The sequence below is a fragment of the Carlito syrichta genome, unplaced genomic scaffold (assembly GCF_000164805.1).
Source record: "Carlito syrichta isolate Samal-C Ts95f unplaced genomic scaffold, Tarsius_syrichta-2.0.1 Scaffold166458, whole genome shotgun sequence".
In the NCBI taxonomy this organism is placed as follows: Eukaryota; Metazoa; Chordata; class Mammalia; order Primates; family Tarsiidae; genus Carlito; species Carlito syrichta.
In genome coordinates, this window is record NW_007110554.1 from 41,282 (window position 1) to 61,494 (window position 20,213).

The 20,213-nt window shown below is 48.1% G+C and overlaps 1 protein-coding gene across 1 annotated transcript; it reads left to right on the forward strand.

Annotated features, from left to right (window-relative positions):
• Positions 1-3,305: 3,305 nt before the first annotated feature.
• Positions 3,306-8,926, forward strand: LOC103252532 (retinol dehydrogenase 16-like). Its single transcript, XM_008051131.1, has 4 exons — positions 3,306-3,618; positions 5,574-5,832; positions 7,686-7,849; positions 8,709-8,926. Exons 1-4 carry the CDS (start codon positions 3,306-3,308, stop codon positions 8,924-8,926), a joined length of 954 nt encoding a protein of 317 aa, XP_008049322.1.
• The last annotated feature ends 11,287 nt before the right edge of the window (positions 8,927-20,213 follow it).

Consider the following 20,213-nt stretch of genomic DNA (forward strand, 5'->3'; position numbering starts at 1 on the left):
GACTCATTCCTCTACCTGTCTGGAGACATCTGTCTGTATGATCGCCTCTTCCTTTCCTCCCTTATTCTCTTCAAACGTTCCCCTCATTTTATGGAAAGTGTAGTATTACTGAGAACTAACGGATATCTCACAGGAATGAAATCATCAGCTTTGCCACCAACCTGCTCCTCATCCAGCAGGCCTTCCACCACGTTCAGGAAACATATAAATACGAAAACTCCAAAAATCTCTTTTTTTATTATAAAGATGTGGGGTACAATTCAGGTGGGAATGCAAAAATCTCTTTTGAAAAGCAGCCATGAGCCGGCTCGGTGGCTCAGCCTGCAATCCCAACACTTTGGGAGGCCAAGGCGAGTGGATTGCCTGCGTCTGCAGGTTCAAGACCAGCCTGGGTACCTTGGTGAGACCCCGTCTCTACAAATAAATCACAAAAACAAGCAGGGGATAGTGTCGCACATCTGTAATTCTGGCTACTTGGAAGACTGAGGCAGAAGGATTACCTAAGGCCAGCAGGTCAAGGCTGCGATGGCCATGAGCGCACCATTGTACTCCAGACTGGGCGACAAGAGTGAGACTCCAACTCAGAAAAAAAAAGCAACCATGGATGTGTTGTGGCTCCTGTTTTTCTAGAACACACAAATGAGACTGAGAAAGGATCTCTCTTTTGGGTTCACATACCCCTGCCCCATAAATAAAGAAAATATTTGCATTCTTTAAAAAAAATTCCGGGCACCTACTAGTCCTGAGAAGTAAATGAGTTACTTGAGGAACAAGAAGGGCATAGCAACTTAAAACAGCGGCGGAGTCGTTTAGAGCCATGAGGATGTTTGGTTCCCTGAAGACAAAATAGTGTCCATTTTAACAAATAACCCTGGGTTATTTTTCAGAAACCCTGGCACTCAACAAACGGAGCCTCTGCCACGTAGACCACAGATAAGGGGCACTGAAGGTTGAGTTCAAATCACGGTTCTTGGTTCTCAGTTTCTTCCTGCAACCTGGGGAAGATCATGCCATGACCAGAGCTAACATTCTCTTCTGCTCTTCCCAAATTTTTAGACAAATATTTGCCTCCCTAATCACTTGAAAATCAGTGCCAGTCTCGGTGGCTCAGCCTGTAATACCAGCACTTTGGGAGGCTGAGGCTAGTAGATTGCCTAAGCCTGTGGGTTTAGAACAGCCCGGGCAACTTGGTGAGACCTCATCTCTACAATAAATAAAAAATTAGCCAGTTGTGATAGCACATGCCTATAGTTCCAGTTGCTTGGAAGGCTAAGGTGGAAGACTCACCAGAGCCCAGCAGGTCGACACTGGGGTGGCTGTGAGTGTGCCATTGTATTCCAGCCTGGGTGACGGAGTGAGACTCCAACAAGAAAGAAAAAGAAAGAAAGAAAGAAAGAAAGAAAGAAAGAAAGAAAGAAAGAAAGAAAGGAAGGAAGGAAGGAAGGAAGGAAGGAAGGAAGGAAGAAATAAAGAAAACCCGAACATCTTTGACTCCATCTATGAACTGTGAGCACCCCTTTGAGATGGTCCCCCTTTTTAGGTAAACCAAGGTACACCCTCCGTGGATTGATATATGACTTTGCTTCTAAACTCTGTTTCCCCGCTTTATTTATTTATTTATTTTATTTTTTGAGTTGGAGTCTCACTCTGTCACCCAGACTGGAGTGCAGTGGCCGGTCCCGGGCACCACAGTCTCGTCCTGCTGGGTTCCGGTGATCCTTCCACGTCAGCGTTCCAAGTAGCCGGAATTACAAGCGTGCGCTATCACACCCGGCTAATTTTTTTATTTATTGCAGAGATGAGGTCTCACCAAGTTGCCCAGGCGGGTCTCGAACCCGTGGGCTTAGGCAATCCACTCACCTTGCCCTCCCAAAGTGCAGGATTATAGGCTGAGCCACCGAGCCCAACCTCCCTCGCTTTAAACACCTTTACCTGGGAGCCACTGGGGAGTTGGGGTCTTAACCCTGAGCAGTAAATTCTCTTTGCTTGGCACCCTGCAGTAAGTGCCTCACTTCCTCTCCCTGCCATCCCAAATCAGTGTTTCCCCTTGTGCTGCCAAGAGGGCAGACCCCAGATTGCCTTGGTAACATCCTGCAGTTGGCTTAGGAAACCTCGATGATAGAGACTTATGCTTCAGTCGCTCATTTCAGTTGTCAAAGAAAGAAGAGTCCCATGCTATCCCCATGGGACCAGATGAGGAAGTGTTCCCCTGACTCCTACTCCCTCTGACTGTCCTCCCTAGGGCTTCCTGGGGTGCCTCCAGAGTCCGGAGTAGAGTTGGAATCAGTTGCCTCCCCAGGAAAGAGTCCTATTACTCTCAAGATGAGCAGGAGAGAAGCACAGGTGTGGGGATTGGGTAATGTGTCTGCATGTGGCCTCTTGGGTGAAGAAGACTCTGGTCACAGAGAAAGTTCTGGATGTGTGACTTGGCAGAGGAGGACTGAGGGCAATGAATCCAGCATCCAGGGCTGAGGAATGGGCATCTTCAGGGGGTGAGAGGGTGAACAACACTTCACCTACTTTCTGTCACTCATTCCCCTCTTCCTTGCGGCAGCACCTGGAATTTCCTTCCAGTGGTATCCCTGCCACCCTTCCCTTCTTTCCGCTTTCTTTTCCTTCTCTGAGGTCAGACTACACCTTTGGGATCTTGCCCTCCTTTCTGCCCCAGGAGGGGGCAGGAGGGGATCTAGTCCTGTCCACTCCTTTGCCTTCTCCTACTTGTAGAGAGATTGACTGGGACCAATTTTCCACAGCGTGATTCTGGGTACGGAGCCAGAGTTTACTCATCTGGCTCAACTAGATTGAGAGATCTCAACCTAATGGGTCTTGAAACCAAGTGTAGCTTTCCAGGATGACCTCTCTCTGTTCAGAAAGACCGAGGTCCAGGATCATTGGTATAGGAGATGTGGAGAGATAGTTCTGAAACTTGTACTTAGATCTGAGTGGGGTGTGTTTTGGTATGTTAGTGGGCACCTATGTGTGTACCTGCCTGGACACCTGTGTGTGCACAGCAAGGCACAGAGAAGCCAGAGAACAAGATAAGCATTGCAGAATGGTGATATGTCCATACTGGCCAGGACATAGACTTTTTTGCATTGTATGAAAATTTGTATAATCAGTTCAAGGAGGAAGGATAAGAATAAGCAAAACTTTGCATAAAAACTGATCGGGAGGGGAGGACTCGATGCCAGAGAGCCTGGGGCTTAGCTGCCACTGCAGCCCTCATGTACTTAAGTCCCTCTGTGTGACCAGGAATTTGACTCACAATTCACCCCAGTGTATGCGTGTCTATTCTCTGCAAAACCATGTGGCTCTACCTGGCAACCCTCGTGACCCTGTTCTACCTTGTGCGCTGGTACCGGGAGAGGCAGTTGGTGAGCTACCTCCCAGACAAGTATGTGCTCATCACAGGCTGTGACACAGGCTTCGGAAACCTGCTGGCTAGAAAGCTGGACACGCGAGGCTTGAGGGTGCTGGCTGCGTGTCTGACGGAGAAGGGAGCTGAGCAGCTGAGGGGCCAGACATCAGACAGACTGGAGACGGTGATTCTGGATGTCACCAAGCCAGAGAGTGTCGCAGCAGCTGCCCAGTGGGTGAAGGAGTGCGTAGGGGACAGAGGTAATACCCAGGTCCTCAAGTGTGTCTGTTCTTCTCTCTGTGTGAAAGGGATTCCTCCTGTGTGCTCTCTGGGAAGATTCTTGGAGTGTAATTTGGGTTGGAATAACACTTGTCTAGTATTTCTCACCCACCAGGCCAGCCTGAACACCTTCTCTTTCTATTCCCAGGCCCCTTCTGAAACTGGAGAACTTTAGTGTTGGGGAGAGTGTGCCCTGATGAGAATCTGCCCTCCAGATTTCCTCTCTGTCCTCAACTCTACTTTGCAAGCACATGTTCTGGATTGCTTGATGCTGAGTGACTGGCTTTGATAACGGGTGACTTTCTGGAGGGTGTAGAGAAGGGTGCAGCAGGCAGGGAGTGCATGGGTGGTGAAGTCATGGGCGAGCTGTAGCCTGGACATGATCTCAGGACTTCAGCTTGTTCTTACCGGTGCCATCACCCCCCAGATAGCTAAGTCCTTCCCCTTTTTCAAATGACGACTCCAGACTAAGGACTAGATTAAGAAGGCACAACAGGCAAAGGCTTTCTTTTTCTTTCCTTCATCTTTCACCTACACTTACTTTGCCTAATTACAGGAGGACTTAGACATTTATTTTGTTTTATTTTGAAGCAAAATATGTGCCACATGTTGATTATGGAAAATAATGAAAAGTTTAAATGTAACAATTTACCCTTAAATTGGAAGATGAATACTCCAAATGAATACAGACATACTTTTGGCATGTTTATGAAATTGAAATATTTTCTGCATAACTTGTGTCTCATTCTGTTCTCTAAGAGAAGGGGAACTTTTTTTCAACATAATGCAAATGTATAAGATGTAGTATTTTATGACTTAAAACACCTTCTCCTTGATACAGCACTATTTATTTAAGCCATTGTTAGTAGTTCTAGATCAATCTTTTTTCTACATTTTACTGTCATAAATGTCATTTTGGTCTACATTTATTTAAGTGGATCTCTATAAAGTTGTATATTGATTGATTTCTTTGACAAAAGAAATCTTGGTGAAGGAATAGGGTTTCCCTTAAGACCTGGGCATGTTTCCCTGCAGGGAAGGTATTTGCATCCCTGTTCTGCCAGATCAGCAACTTGTCACCTCCTGCCCTCACTCAGGGGATCCTCTGATCCTGCTGGATGAGGTCTGGAAACTTTATTCTTTAAGTCCTTGGGAATCATGTATTTGTGTCTTCCAGAGAGACTTTTCCAGAACTGAGTGAACTTGGTACTGAAGAGGAAGGAGGGAGAATAACCTTTCAATTGGTTGGGAGGAGAGGGTGACATTTGCTAGGTAACAGGGGAGTCTGTGAATTAGGGGGTGAGGTGAGGCGGCCTCGCCTCTTCCCAAAGAGTTCCATTGGGATTCCCAACTACTCAGTATTGATATAGGTCCCCCAAGGGACTGTGCTCCAAGTTCTCTAAGCGTAAGATTTCAGGTCATTTTTCCTACCAAACTAAACCCAGACATTAGATTCTCTTTTTAAATTCTTTTGTCTTCTCTTCCCCGACTTCCTCATTCTCCCTCTCTCTTATTCCATCCACAGATAATTGTTGAACACTCACTATATAACATGTCCAGAAAATCTGAAAATGTGGGCGAATACAGTATCTGCAAGGTCAACTTTAATGTGTAAAAAACAAACATTGGTCTTGTGCTCCAGAGTAGTAACTACACAAAATTTCTTCAACCGGAGTTCCTGTAATCCTCAAATATGGGATGAAATGTCTGTTGTCTACTAGGCAGTGGACCGGGCCCTGAGGAATCCAAGGAGCAAGACTCAGATTCTGTCCTCCACTCGCCGCAGGGTGTACAGGCCCCAGTCCTTCAGACCCGTGTCATTCCTGCTCTACCTACTCTTTGTCCCACACCCTTATTGAAACCCTCACTCTCCTGAAGTGTGAACTTCACTGCATGGGCACAACATGGTGTTACTCTCTTGTCTTCCCACTGTCAGGACTCTGGGGCCTGGTCAATAATGCTGGCATCACCATATTCTCAATTCCCAATGAATGGCAGACCAAAGAGGACTTTGCGACTGTCTTGGACGTGAACCTGTTGGGGCTGATCGATGTGACTCTGAACCTGCTGCCCTTAGTGAGGAAGGCGAGAGGCCGCGTGGTCAACCTCTCCAGCGTTGCTGGCCGGTTGTCCACTTTTGGTGGGGGCTACTGCATCTCCAAGTTTGGCGTGGAGGCTTTCTCAGACTCCCTCAGGTATTGAATAGGGATAGGGCCCGTCCTGAGTTCTCCTCTTTCTAGGGAATACTTTTCCAGGGTGATCACCTCATCACAGCCTTTGAAGATCATTTTCAAGATTCTTCTCTGGCTTCATTCATGATGTCCCCATCCTCTTCTTTCTGGATGTGGCTGGTCATTCACTGGGAAGCATATTTCTGTGTGAAGGGTGGCAGGAGGGTCCCAGGTCACTCACTTAAGTTATCATACCCCTGGCCTGAAAGAGGCCTTCGAGGTTGGGGGTCAAGGGGTGGAAAGAAAGAGGCCCTCAATCAGAAAGGGTCTAACCCTGAATAGTACCACACTTCTTTAAAATGAAAAAAGATGAGAAAAAAAGAAAGAAATGGTCTAAGGCAGATTTGGACACTGATAATTTGTCCCCAGAGCCTGCTAAGCAGAACATGGTGCTCATGTTACCAGTCCCAAGGTTAGAACACCTTAAAAAGAGTCCTTCTATAGGTGGACTCTTAAACTTCTTCCCAGTATACATTGGCATCAAACTCACCTATGGAAACTACAGTCAGTGCTGGGTGGAATGAGGACTTCCCATTGTACAGAAGAAACAGTGAGATCAGCTGCAAAAGCATGCCATGGTCCCCATGTTCAGGGAAGTCTCTCTCTGCCTCTGAGATCAGGTCTTGGCATGGTCACTTCCCTCTCTGCAACATAGAAGACCTCAACTCCTCCCTCGAACCTGAAATACAAAAACTTGTGAGCCAGAGGGCTATGGACACACTCATACTGAAGCAGAGCCCTGGAACAATCACTGATCTGTGCCTGGAAAGACATGATCACACAAGATGACTCACACAGGCTTGTGGGCTGCTCTTCTCTAGGGAAGGAATATTCCAGGTCCTAGGCCCATTCTTAGGTGACTGAGCAGTGGCAAAAAACCATATACAAGAGACTGTCTAACCCAATGCAGCCCTTGTGGGGGTGGGTAGAGCATCTACTTAATATCACACACACACTTTTAGACACTTGTCTGAGTGTCCAAGAAATGTGTGCAGAAACAACATTAAGGTTTCGTCCCTGACGTAAAACTCTGGGAACTGAGGGAGAGACAATCAGATCCAGATACACTTTTGCCCAACTTTATATGTGTGTGACTAGCCACGTTGGCTATGGCAGCCACCAGAATTGAGGCAGGTTCTGGAGATGGGTCTGAGATGAGGAGTGTAGATCTCAACCTGGCAGCCTGGTGAGGAGGGTGGGAGGGCTCCTGGGTAAGGGAGTGACTTCAACCCAGGCCCAGGAGGTGCATGAGCTGACTGCCTGTGCTGTAGTCTGTAGGGTCCTCATAGGTAAAGACGAGGCCAGACCTATAAGGTGGTGCTGGGCAGGTGGGCAGGGAGATCTCATGGAGGGTGAACAGGTGCTGCCCTTCATACTGGGGGGAGTGGAACCCCATGGAAGGAATGTACTCAGGGCAGCCACTGGGTCTCATGGGCATCTAGAACCCCACTGACTGCTGGGAACAACTTGACTTTGAGTGTGGGAGCTAAGACTAGGACAGAGGGTGTGAAATGGATGAATTCTGGTGGTCCATTGGATGTGAGGGATAAGAGTGAGATGATACTGACATGGTGCCTTGCTGCAGAAAACAGGATTTGGAGCTAGTGAGCCTGGGAATGGAAAACATGAAAATTCTATAGAGTGGCAAAGCCACCATCATAATTTTTACTCCCAGACAGATGTACATTATACATTCCTTGTTTTGTTTAGCTTATCCCAACCCAGTGCTACATTTTAGTGTTTTTGTTTTAATGTTATTGTTTGTGTGTTTCCTTCTAAGTCGCTAGAAGTTTTCCCAGAGCCTCTGTGTCTTGCAGGAGAGAGCTGTCCTACTTTGGGGTGAAGGTTTCCATAATCGAGCCTGGTTTCTTCAAGACTGAAATGTTAAGTAAGGAGAGATTCTTAAAGACCCTTCAGGAGTTTTGGGACCGTGCCACACCGGAGGTCAAGAAGATCTATGGCGAGAAGTTTCTGGCATCCAGTGAGTGATCTGTGGACAACGGGGAGGGACGCAAACCCTCATCAGCAATCCTTGGTCGACCATTGGTGCCTCCAGTAGGATTCGGGCTTGTCCTTCAGGCTCTACCTTCCCCACAGACTAGCAACCTTTAGCTGCACTCTCATGGTGGGTGCTGTGACATATGGTCACGGCCAGCAAGTGTCTGGGTTTATTAGAACATGGGGCCAGGCCAGGCATGGTGGCACACACCTGTACCTTTGGAAAGCCAATGCAGGAGGATTGCTTGAGCCCAGGATTTGAGACCAACCTGGGCAACAAAATGAGGCCTCATTTTACAAAAATAGAACTATTACATAGGTATGGTGATGCATGCCTATAGCCCCAGTTACTTGGGAGACTAAAACAGAAGGATCACCTGATCCCAGGAATTTGAGGTTGTAGTATGCCCTGTTCATGTTGCTGCACACAGCACACTGAGTGGCACAGTGAGCTTTGGACTAAATAAAAAGAACCTGGGACCTGTGTCTAACTGTTCCCCTTGTTATTTCAAGGAGCAAGGTGAGTCAGTGAGGGAAGATACCCGTGTCCTCATGGGAAGCTGGCTTTAGAGAAAGATGGTTGCATGTGCTCAGTTTTGAGTGTGGGTAGAGAGCTTCAATTTGTGGAGTCCAGATGCCCCAGGGAGCCAGGTATGGCTCAGTGAAAACAGTATTCCTTGCCAGGGTGAGCTCCCCTCAGAGAATTTGAAGGAATCTGACTTGGGGCATTGCTTGGGTGGAAGAGGGGAATCCGAACTCAGGCATTTTCCACTCTATGTAGACCTCCAAGTAGGACTGCTTGCAGGTGGGTGTAGACATGGATTGTTTCTCATTCCTAACAGACGTGAAAAGAGTCGAAAAACTCGAGCAAAGGTGCACAAAGGATCTGTCCTTGGTGACGAATTGCATGGAGCATGCGCTGACTGCCCGCTACCCCCGCACGCGCTATTCTGAAGCTTGGGATGCCAAGCTTCTCTACCTTCCCATGAGCTACTTGCCCTCCTTGCTGGTGGATGCCGTGATCTCCTGGGGCTCTCCAAGGCCAGCCAAGGCCCTGTGAAGCCAAGGCCAGGTGCATGGTGGGTGGAGTTGGGTGCTGTGTGAGAGTGATATGTTATCGGGAAATAAAAATGGGGTGGAGGGAGGGAGCTCCACTGTCATGAGGGGACTTTAAACATTCAGTCTCATCTCCTCCACAGGCTTGTGTTGAGATATTATTCATCTGATAATATTAGATGGAAAGAACCAAGGTATTGCTGAAGAATGGGGCTCCCATAGCATTCAAGTGTCCTGTTGGCGTGGGCAACCACTCAAGCTTTGAATCTCTCAGCCAGTTCTGAGAAATTCACCCAACTGGGGCGGGTGTGAGCAAGTGGAAGGAGCCACATCTCACACTGTCCCTGGCTCCTGCCCACCTCCTGGGGTGTACATTGGCCAGGCCAGTCGACACCTCCTTCTGATGGAAATGACCTGGAGGAAGTGGATCCCCACCTCTGAGATATCCTGAGTGGACGTTTGAAGATAACCATCAGTCTGACCCCTCAGACCTCAGGTGGCAGCGACACAACACTGGCTGGGAGGGATCCTGACAGAGGACACAGAAACCAGCTTTTGATTTTTGTTAAAACCATGGATTTCTTCAGATCTTTTGCTTTAGAATAAATGTGGACCTGGTTTAAACTGCAGCCTTTGGGAGTGGTGGTTGTAGACCTATGGGAGGAGGAGGCAGGTGCCTTCAGAGAAGTCAGTGGATTAGAGGAAAGAGCTGAGAGGGATTTGGAGAGGGAAGTTGGATTATCCTTACCCTTCTTCAGCCCTGCCTGCCATAGCTGTGAGGATGGTTGTTTCTCTTCCATGATTTATGAAGTGCCCTGAGTCCCTGGCATAGAAAGAAGGATGGGCAGGCAAGGAGATGTCAATATGACACTTCAAGGTCCCAGATCCCTTCCTCAGGGACTATGATGTCTTACTCTCCTTGCCAGCACCCTCTCTGTAGCCCTCAGTGCCCTTCCTCAGCTTAAAGTTATTGCACTTCCCTCTTGTGCCAACCCTGAGATCTCTCACCCAGATGCCTACCTACCTCCCCCTTAGTGGCAGGGAGTGGCAGTCACTTCCTGACCCATATTTCATGCACAAAGTACAGTTGGGAGGTGCCTCTCCCCACGTATCATGGTTTTCCTCCTTCAGGATAAAAATCAAGGATGCGGATCCTTTGGGGTGTCCTTGTGTTACTGCAGAAGTCGTCCATTTTCAAAGCAAAAACTGAGGGAAGATGTTTCAGGACCTTTCCATTTAAAACATGAAATGGGTTTTCCTGTCATGCCCATGAATATTTTACATCAAAGATAACCAAGATACATATACACAATGGAATAGTATGCAGTCATAAAGAAGGACAAACATATGGGCTTTGCAGCAACTTGGATAAATTTAGAGTCTGTCATACTCAGTGATCTATCACAGCAACAAAGAACTGAATACCATATGTTCTCACTCATAAGTGGACCCTGAACATTTACCATAATACTGTAAGAAAGGGATTGGCAATAGCAGGATACTGCCGGGGTGGCAGGCGGGTGGGGGGAGCACAACATCTATAAGGGTCCCTGAGGTCAAACCAGGCCAAGTGGGGACCAAAGGAAAGCTCAAACTTTACCTGTACGATGACCACTTGTATACCTAATCCTGAATTGTACCCTACATCTTTAAAATTAAAAAAGATGACTAAGAAGAGTCCTCAAGGAGCTCTAAGTCCCCTGATGCTCTTGTGCCAGCCCACTCCCGGTCAGTCCTTGTTGCCCCCTCAAAGCAATGGAAGATCTTTATATTTACTCTTCACACTTTTCTTTCACTCTCTCAGCATATATTTGTAAGTGTCTCCACACAAGGACAGACACACAGTCATATAGCCAACCATGTACAGATGAATGTACAGCCCACTGGAGTAAAGTAGGTGTTTATGCAGTTTTACTCACTTCCAGGAGTCCGCTCCCGAGTGCGAGACTGTTGTGAGTGTACAAACCCCTAGCCCTCCATGCTGACCTCCACTGGGCATCTGGCTACACAGAAGCTGGACCTACCCTCCCTCATCATGGCCTGTGAGTCTAGGGGGCCATCTTTGCCACCACATGTCCATGAAACTATCCTTCTGAAATAGGGACCGAGCAGACACCAACACCAAAAGTACAAGTTATAAAAAAGGAGAGGTTTTTATTAGCCAAGAGCTGGGCTGGCGGCCACTTGCCTGCTGGACATAACAGTCCCACAGCAAGGGGCGCTCATTAGCTGTAGGGGCTTGCTTAAATGGGGCTCAACCACATTGGGACTTTCCAAGTGGGCCAAATTGCAACATCCTGGAGGCCTAGGCACCTTTCAAGCAATGCAAGCGGGGTTCACAGAAGCAGGAAAAAAAGCTGTTAAACAGTTTAACCTAGCCAGCAGGTGATGTTGCCAGTTTCCAGGAAGGGAACTCTTTTAACTGTGCAAAGGCTGAGTACATGCTTAACTGTACAAAGGCTGAGTTTATGCTTAGCCTGATGTTTGACATTGTAGATGTCTTTTTAAGCCCCCTTCCACACTTCAACCTAGAAAAGTCCCCCTCTATGTTCCTCCGCCGGCGAGGGAGCCTGGTCCAGACCTATGGGCCTGTGAATGGCTGGAGCCCACCCCCACAGAGCCCACAGCGGCCACAGTAGTTGCCTTCACACATTCTCTTTACTGTCCTGGTCCTCCTGAGTGGCACAGGGTCACTGATTCCTAGCTTCATGTCCCTTCCCCTTAACTCCTTATCTGCAAGGGGGTGGGTGACCCTTTCTTTTTGGGACCCTACCCCAGACTTAGTAGGGGCTGCATGCCTGCAGAGCTGCAAACAGGTTGCATATGAACCCCACTTCCTCTCTTCCAATTCCACTTTTTCTTTCCTACACCCGCCCCTCTTTGGAAGAGTCACACTGGAAGAGAAGGGGCAATGGGTGGGTCGCCATGACACCGAGAAGAGTGGCGACCGGGCTGCTGATCTGGGCTCCCCTGGGAGGGACACCAATCCCAACAGGCGCCCCCGCGGAGATCCGGCGAGGCTCCTCCAGGGGACACACGTCCGCCGCAGCGCGCAGGAGCTCCGAAGTGCAGCCCTGGAACCGGGCGAAGCTCTCTCCTTTCTCGGGAGTGCGCGGGCTGTCACTGTGGGACGTCTTGTGCAGGTATCTCAGTGGAAGTTGTACAGGAAAATAGAAAATGTCACGAGCCTCAAACTTAAACCTGGAGGTTTAAGTTTGCAAATGAATAGCTGGCGCCGCCCCACCCCTTCCTGATTACTTTGGTGGCCTGCTGGCTGCGCCGCTGTCGCCGCCGCCTCTGCCCGCCCTCGCTGCCCCCCCCAGGGGACCAAAGAGGGAATGAGGGAGAGGACTCCTTCAGGGCTTCATCCCTGCCACCCGCAGGTCGGTGAGGGAGAGAAGAGACGGGCCACTTCTGTGCGCCCACAAAACGGAGGCCGCAGCCACCCACTGCCGCGCGGCTCCCTGCAGGTGGGGTCTCCTGGCACCCCGCAGCTGCCTCTGCCCTGCCTGAACATGGCAGCGGGTCAGCGCTGCCCTGAGGACGCGAGGAGGAGAAAACATTACGAAGCCCATCCCAACGAGAAACTTTAAAAAACAAAAAGAGAAGAGTCTGCCCGCACAGGAAAGAAGGGAACGCTGCAAGAACACGGGCAAACCTGAATGCCAAGTTGTTTCCAGAACTACAAAGGATCCTGCCAGCTTCCGACCCATGGATCCTAACCAGAACGAACTGTCCCTAATGATAAATACAGGAATGTAAGCGTTATACTCAAGGGATATATGCATAGGTTTGTTACCTAGGTATATTGTGTGATGGTGAGGTTTGTGCTTCTATCAAGCCCATCACCCAGGTGGTGGACAGGGTACCCAGTGGGTGGTTTTTCCACTCACCCACACTTCCCCTCTTTAGGAGTCCCCAGTGTGTGTGTTGTCCCTATTCATATGCCCATGTGTATTCAGTATTTAGCTCCCACTTAAAGTGAGAACACGCAGTATTCAGTCATCTGTTTTTGTGATAATTCACTTAGCTGCATCCATGTTTTTTCTTGTCAATTCTTTTAATTCCTTATTTGAGGGGGATTCCCCCCCCAAAAAATGGACTTGTGTTTATTTTTTGGAGGGCAGGCTCCTTGTAGTACAGACTTTCCCCACTAGGTAAGTGTTCTAGGAATCCAATCCATTGATTTTTATGTGGACATTCATCTGGGATTTGAGGAAGAAACGTCCTGGGCTGTGGCAAACAGGTGACTGGTTCTTCCACCATGACAATGCACCTGCTTACACCACACTGAATGCTCAGCAGTTTTTGACCAAAATGGCATTACCTCCATGCCCCACCCTCCCTATTTATCTGATCTCTCCCTGAGCAACTTTATTTTTTTGTTTCCTCGGATGAAAAAAAGTCCTCAAAGGGAAACGTTTTGCTAGTGTGGGAGAGGTGAAATTAAAAATGGCAGAAGCACTAAAAGGCATCAAAATTGATGAATTCAAAAATTGTTTTGAGCAGTGGAAAAGCATGTTGATAGATATATTGCATCAAACGGATGGTACTTTGAAGGTGACTAAAGTTTAGACATGTAAGAATAAATATATGCTTAAATAAATAAATTCCAGGTTTTTTGGAGTCCCCCTCATAGATTCTGGTTATCAATCCTTTGTCAGATGCATAGTTTGCAAATATTTACCCCATTCTGTGGGTTGTCTCTTTACCCTGTTAATAGTTTCCTTTGCTGTCAGAAGCTTTTTAACTTGATAAGGTCCCACTTGTCAGTTTTAGTTTTTGCTGCATTTGCTTTTGAGGACTTGGTCATGAATTCATTGCCTAGGCTGATGTCCCAGAGAGTGTTTGTTAGATTTTTCTGGGGTGTCTATACTTTGGAGTCTTATGTTTAAGTCTTTAACCCATTTTGAGTTAATTTTTTGTATATGGTGATAGGTAGGGGGTCCAGCTTCCTTCTGTATATGGTTAGCCAGTTTTCCTAGCACCATTTGTAAAATAGAGAGTCCTTTCTCCAATGTTTGGTTTGTCAACTTTCTCAAGGATGAGTTGGTGGTAGGTCAACGGTTTTATATCTGAGTTATCTATTCTATTCTGTTGGTCTGTGTGTCTCTTTTTGTAACAGTACTGTGCTGTTTTAACTCCCAAACACTTAATAAACCCTAGAAAGGACAAAAAATTACCCTCACTGGCAGGAAGTGCTGAGAGAGGGCAAGGCTAATCAATCTTTCCTCTTCAAATCCCTCCCCAGCTCACCCCTGTCATTCCCTGACCTCCATGAAGGCACCTGCCTCCTCTTCTCAAGGTCCACACCCCAAGGCCACTGTTTGAACCACAGGTCGTGAGTGACTTTTGAATTTTATTCCAAAATGAAGGTAATGCAAAAAAACAAAAAAACCCCATTGTTTCAAGAAAAATCAAAAATTAGTTTCGGTGTCCTCTGTCAGGATCCCTATTGAGAACACCATCCCCCAGCCAATGCCCATGGAGCTGGCACAAGTTCTGAGGGCAGTCTTCTCACCACCCCCTCCCCACACCACAGGCACAAGAATCTCAGGGGAGAGGCCCCATTTCTTCCAGGCCATTTCCATCCGACAACAGATATAGACTGGCCCAGCTAATGCACACCCTAGGAGGCAGACAAGAGGCAGAAGTGGTGAGGAGTGGGCTGAGTCTCCTTCCACTTGCTAACACAATCCTCAGTTGTGTGGGTTCCTCAGATTTGACTGAGAGACTCAAAGTCTTGAGCGGCCGCCCAAGGCAACGGCACCAATGAGTGCTATTGGGTCCCCATTCTTCAGCAGAATACCTTGGGTTTTTTACACCTGATAGCCAGAGTCTTGAGTAACATCTCTGCAGAATCCTGTGGAGGGAATGAGGAAGAAGGTGGAATGGGTGTCCTGCTGACATGAGAACTCCCTCCATTCCATGTCTCTCCCCATGATATATCATGCCTCACACAGCACCCAACTCCACACACCACATATCCCAGGCTTGACTTCACGGAGTCTTGGCCGGCCATGGAGAACCCCAGAGGGTCACAGGTGGATTCAAATATGTTCTGATTAGTAATCAGTTAAGGAGGAGAAAGTCTGTCTAAAAATGTGTGATAAGTAGAAAACAATGTCAACTCTGGCTCATGGGTGTGACCACCTCCGGGTCCCACAGGAAGAAATTGAGAATCAAGATCAGTGGTATGAATTCAACCCTCAGCTCCCTCATCTGAGGTCTGCATGCCAGCAGATTGCCTTGGTGGAGGGTTGGGTTTCTGACATACAACCCAGGGACATATGTGAAGATGCTAACTTTAGTGTCTACAGGGAACCAAACAACCTCTGGCTCCAACCTCCTTGGCTGGTGTTAGAAGTTACTATTGTCTTCTTGCTCTTCAAGGTGTTCAGTTACTCCTCAGGGCTTGCTAGGTGCCTGGAATTTCCCTATAAGGAACTCAAGATTCTCCTGTATTTCCTGATTGAAAGATGCTCGCAGGCCTCCAAGAGGGTTCTCTGCTCCATCTTAGTGGTGTATCCAGGAAAAAGAGGAGACACAACACATATGAGTCTTTTTTCCAAAAGAAGCTTAGGAGGTTTAGCATTTGTATGGTTCCTGAAAGTGAGGGAAGGGTGAAGGGCACTAGGTGGTAAGGCCGATGGTGACATTCTTGTGAGACTTCAGTTCGTGCCTGTTAATTCTACATTTTTCCACAGGATACTGTAAATGTTTGCAGAGAAAACAAGAGTAAAGGAAGATTCAATCATGCAGATATCTCTGGGTAGGTGGAGGAAAGAGTCCGGCTTTGTTCTGTACCTGGGAAGACGAGCTTGTAATCCATATGATCAGTGTAGAATAGAACAGACTTGAGCTTTAGGGTTAAACTTAGGTTGCAACCCTAAAGTTACAGCTGCATGTTCATGTTGGTGGGAGACCAGGTAAACCGACTTATGAGTGATCTGTGTAGGTGCCTGGGGTCCTTTCTCTTTCCCTGGGTATCTGGCTGTTGCATAACGTAGGGAACTGCTATTCATTTGTAAGAGGGTGTAGCACGACTCACCCTCCAGGCTTAGGTTGGGAGGTCTTAAGATTTTTTTCGTTTCCTTTACACTGTCCACTAATACTTCTGCAAAGATGTCCTTACAGTGAGAATCCCGAGTACTCCTGGGGAGGGAGAGCTTAACCAGGCTCTAGGGCTGCACTTCTGAGTTACTGCACGCTCTCATGCAAGTGCGCACTCCGATGGTGCCCTGCCTGATCTCCCGCCGGGGTGCCTGCTGGGATCATCTCAGCCTCTGGTGACCACTCTTTCCAGCATCATGACAACCCCACACATTACCCTGTCGCAGTCCAGCATGGATCTTTCAAAGAGGGGTAGGTATAAAAAAGAAAAAGCAGAACTGGAAAACACAGGAAGTGGGGTTCATTGGGCAACCTGTTCCCAGCTCCACAGGCATGCAGCCTTTACCAAGCCTGGGGAAGGGTCACAGAAAGGGAGAGCCACCCACACCCTGCAGGTTCTGGAGATCAGGAATGGGAGGGGAGGAGGTTGAAGTTGGGGCTCAACGACCCTGTGTGCCTCAGGAGGACCAGGGCAGCTAAGAGAAGGAGTGAAGCAGCTTCTTTGGCTCCCGTGGGCTCTGTGGGAATGGGCTCCAGGTCAAGCATAAGCCCATGGGTCTGGAGCAGGCTTCCTCGTTGAGGAAAGAAGCCTAGAAGTAGGACAAAGCAGGAGCTTTACCAAGGGTCTAGGGGAGACATGTGGGCTGATTTTCACTGCATTTTTTAACGGGCATTAATGTTCTGTGGTGACAAAGTTGGCCCCCTGGAATCATAGGCCATGATGAGGAGCATACATCCAGCATCACTGTAGCTTCCCAAACAGATTCAAGTCACTGGCCATGGGTGAACTCACAGTTCTTTCTAGAGCAAAATAATCAGTGGAAAGCCACAATTTCTAGACTGATATAAGTTTAGCTCATTTGTCCTCTTCAGAGATACCTATGGAAGGCACCACCTTCTTGCAATGCCTGCTAAGTTGACACCTGAGGCCTATGGGCCGGGTGATGAGTACCCTTCAAAGTCCCACCCTATGGACATAGGATGCCCAGACTGTCTCAGAATATACCCATCCTGCAGGAATTAGACTGGCCAATGTACACCACGGGAGGCAGAAGGAGGCAGAGCAGGTGTGGGTTGAGCCCCCTTCCACCTGCTCATACAATCCCCAGCTGTGCAAACTCCTCAAAATTGGCTGGGAGACTCAAGGCCCCGAGTGACAGCCCAAGGCAACAGAACACCAAGCTCTTGGGTCCCTGTTCCTCAGCTGCATAACTTGGCACTTTCCTGCAAATATGTCCCAGTGCTGAATAGTATCTCAGGAGAATAATGGCCAGGAGGTAAGAAAAGAGGGGGAACAGGTGCCCTGATGGCATGAGAGCACCCTCCCTCCACCCATTTATCTCCCCATGATACATCACTCCTCACACAGCACCCAACTCCACCCACCATGCATTCCGGTAGTGGCTTCATAGAGCCTTGGTTGGCCTTGGAGAGCCCCAGTAGAACATGACATCCACAAGAAAGGTGGGCATGTAGCTAATGGGTACGTAGAGATACTTGGTGTGCCAGCCGGGGGAGTAGCGGGTATGGGGGTGGAAGGAGGTCAACGCATGCTCCATGCAGTCCGTTGCCAATGGCAGATCCTCTTTACATTGTTGCTCCAGGAATTCAACTGATCTAACGTCTGTTCAGAACGAGAAACAATCCATGCAACTTCTCTTACTGTTGGGTCAACTTAGAGTGGAAAGTTTCTAAGAACTCATGCTCCCCCCCACCAAAAGCAATGCTCTGAAACTAATTCATTTCAATTCCCTGAGGAGATCCCCACTACGTGGGAACAACTGTTCCACACTAAATCCCCTCTGCCTCTCTTCCTGGGATATCAGGACTGCACAAATTGAAGGTTCCTACCCATACTCAAAATATCAGCATGTGCAAACCAGCTGTCTCTGGTGCTGGCTTCCCACGAAACTACAATGGTCTTCACTTGCTGGATCTACCTTCCTCCTCAAAATAACGAGGTGTTCAGATCAACACTGCTCCCAAGTTATAGGAAGCTTGCATTCTTACTTCAGGTGATTAAAAACTGTGAAAATGGGGCTAAAGGGACCCCCTTTGTGGGGAGGCTGTGCTGCTTCCCAGCACCGGGAGAACAGACCCTCATAGTGTTGGAGCCTCCTGATGCCCATAGTTTACTTACAGGATGTCAGAAACTTCTCGCTGTAGGTCTCCTGGACCTCGGGGCTGGTCCAGTCTCATAACTCCTGATAGTTCTGCCAAATTCTCTGAATGTTGCTTAGGTTGGTCTTAAAATAACCAGGCTTAATAAGGGCAACCTTCACCCCAAAGAAGGAAACTCCCTCCTACAAGACAGACAGGCAGAGACAGGACTTTAAAGGTGTAGGGAGACAAAATACAGGAAACAAACCCAACATGAGATGGTGATGGGATAAGCTAGAAAGCTTGGTGAGTTGGGAAGTGCAGCAGCTAGCTGGAAACATTTATGATAATGGTGTTGCCCGTGTATAGGGGGTACATATTTCCCATACCAGAGCTTACCAGATCTAAAACCTACACTTTCTGGAGGAAGGAGCCACTTCAGTGCCATCTCCTCCTATTCTTACATCTAATGGACCACCAGGACTCACTCATTTCACCTCCCCTGCATTCCTTAGTCCTCTCTCATACCAGAAAACTCCCTGGTCATGTCTCAGCTGAGTGATTCCAACTGTCCTCTGCGGCGCACTCTCTGCTCTAGTCTTAGCTCCCCACATTCACAACCACTCTGTTCCCTGCAGTCAGCGGGTGTCTAGATACCCGTGAGACCAAGTGGCTGCCCTGCGTAAATCCCTTCCACGGGGTTCCACCACCACCAGCATGAAGAGCAGTACCTGTCCAGGACCCACAGATCCTCCTTGAGTCCTCTCATGTTCACCTGCCCAGCTGTCCCCACCCGGGCCTGTCTTTGTCCTTTACCCTAGGGGGACCCCACAGCAGAGGCAGCAAACTCAGCCTTCCCCTGGACCTGGGCTGATGCCATTCCCTCCTCCAGGAGCCCCTCTAACCCTCCTCACCAGTTGCAGGTGGCATTTCTCACTCCTTAGCTCACATCCATCTCCAGGCTTCTCCCCAATTCTGGTGGCTGCAAGGGCACACCACCATGGCTGGTTTACACACCTTAAAAAGTTGGCTAAAATGATTCTGGATCTCCTTTTTCCTCTCTCAGTTGCCAGACTTTTAGGTCAGGGAAAAAACCGTGTAGTCTTCCTGGGACAAATTTCTTGAGCACTCATTCAAGTACCTAAAAGTGTGTGAGAGATTGAGTTAGATGCTCTACCCACCCCTCAAGGGCTTCCTGCAACTGAATGTCAAGGTGGTTATGGATATAGGCTCTGCTATGAAAAGTTGTCTCCTGCATGCTATTATCCTTTGCTCGGCCACATAATGATGGTCTGGAACACTCCTTCCCTGGAGAAGAGGAGCCTACAATCCTGGGCAGGGCTCATGTTTTAAGGGGGGGGGTGTCTTTCTGTTTGAGACTCAGTGAGTGTTTGTGGGAGACTCCCTGGCTATGGGGACCAAGGCACTCTATTGTAGCTGATCTTGGTCTGTTTCTTCTGGATATGAGGAAAGCCTTGTCCCTCCAGCATTGACTGTATGGTTTCCACCTATTAGTTTCAGACCAAGGTGAGTTGTGAAGAAGTGGCTAGAGTCCTTGCCTAGGGTAGTACTCAGTACACCATATTCTACAGCTGGGACTGGTAACATAAGCACCGTGTTCTGATTAACAGACTTTGGAGCCAAATTATCAGTGTCCAATTCTGCCTCGGATAGTTTCTGACTGAAGGCCTCCTCCAGGGCAGAGGGATAATTAATTAAACTGTATGGATGAGTCCTCCTGCTACTCTTCACACAGAAATGTGAATGGCCAGCCACATCTAGGAAGAGGAAGATGAGAGGGGTCACAAATAAAGTCAGAGAATGATCTCAAAAAAGGACCTAGCCAGAGCAATCAGGCAAGAAAAAGAAATAAAGCATATTCACATTGGAAAAGAAGAAATTAAAATATCTCTGTATCCCAACAGTATGATCCTATACCTACTGAATCTTGAAGACTCCTCCAAAAGTCTCCTGGACTTGATACGTGAATTTGGTAAAGTTTCAGGATACAAAATCAGTACTCACAAATCAGTAGCACTGCTATACACCAATAGTGACCGAGTTGAGAATCAAATCAA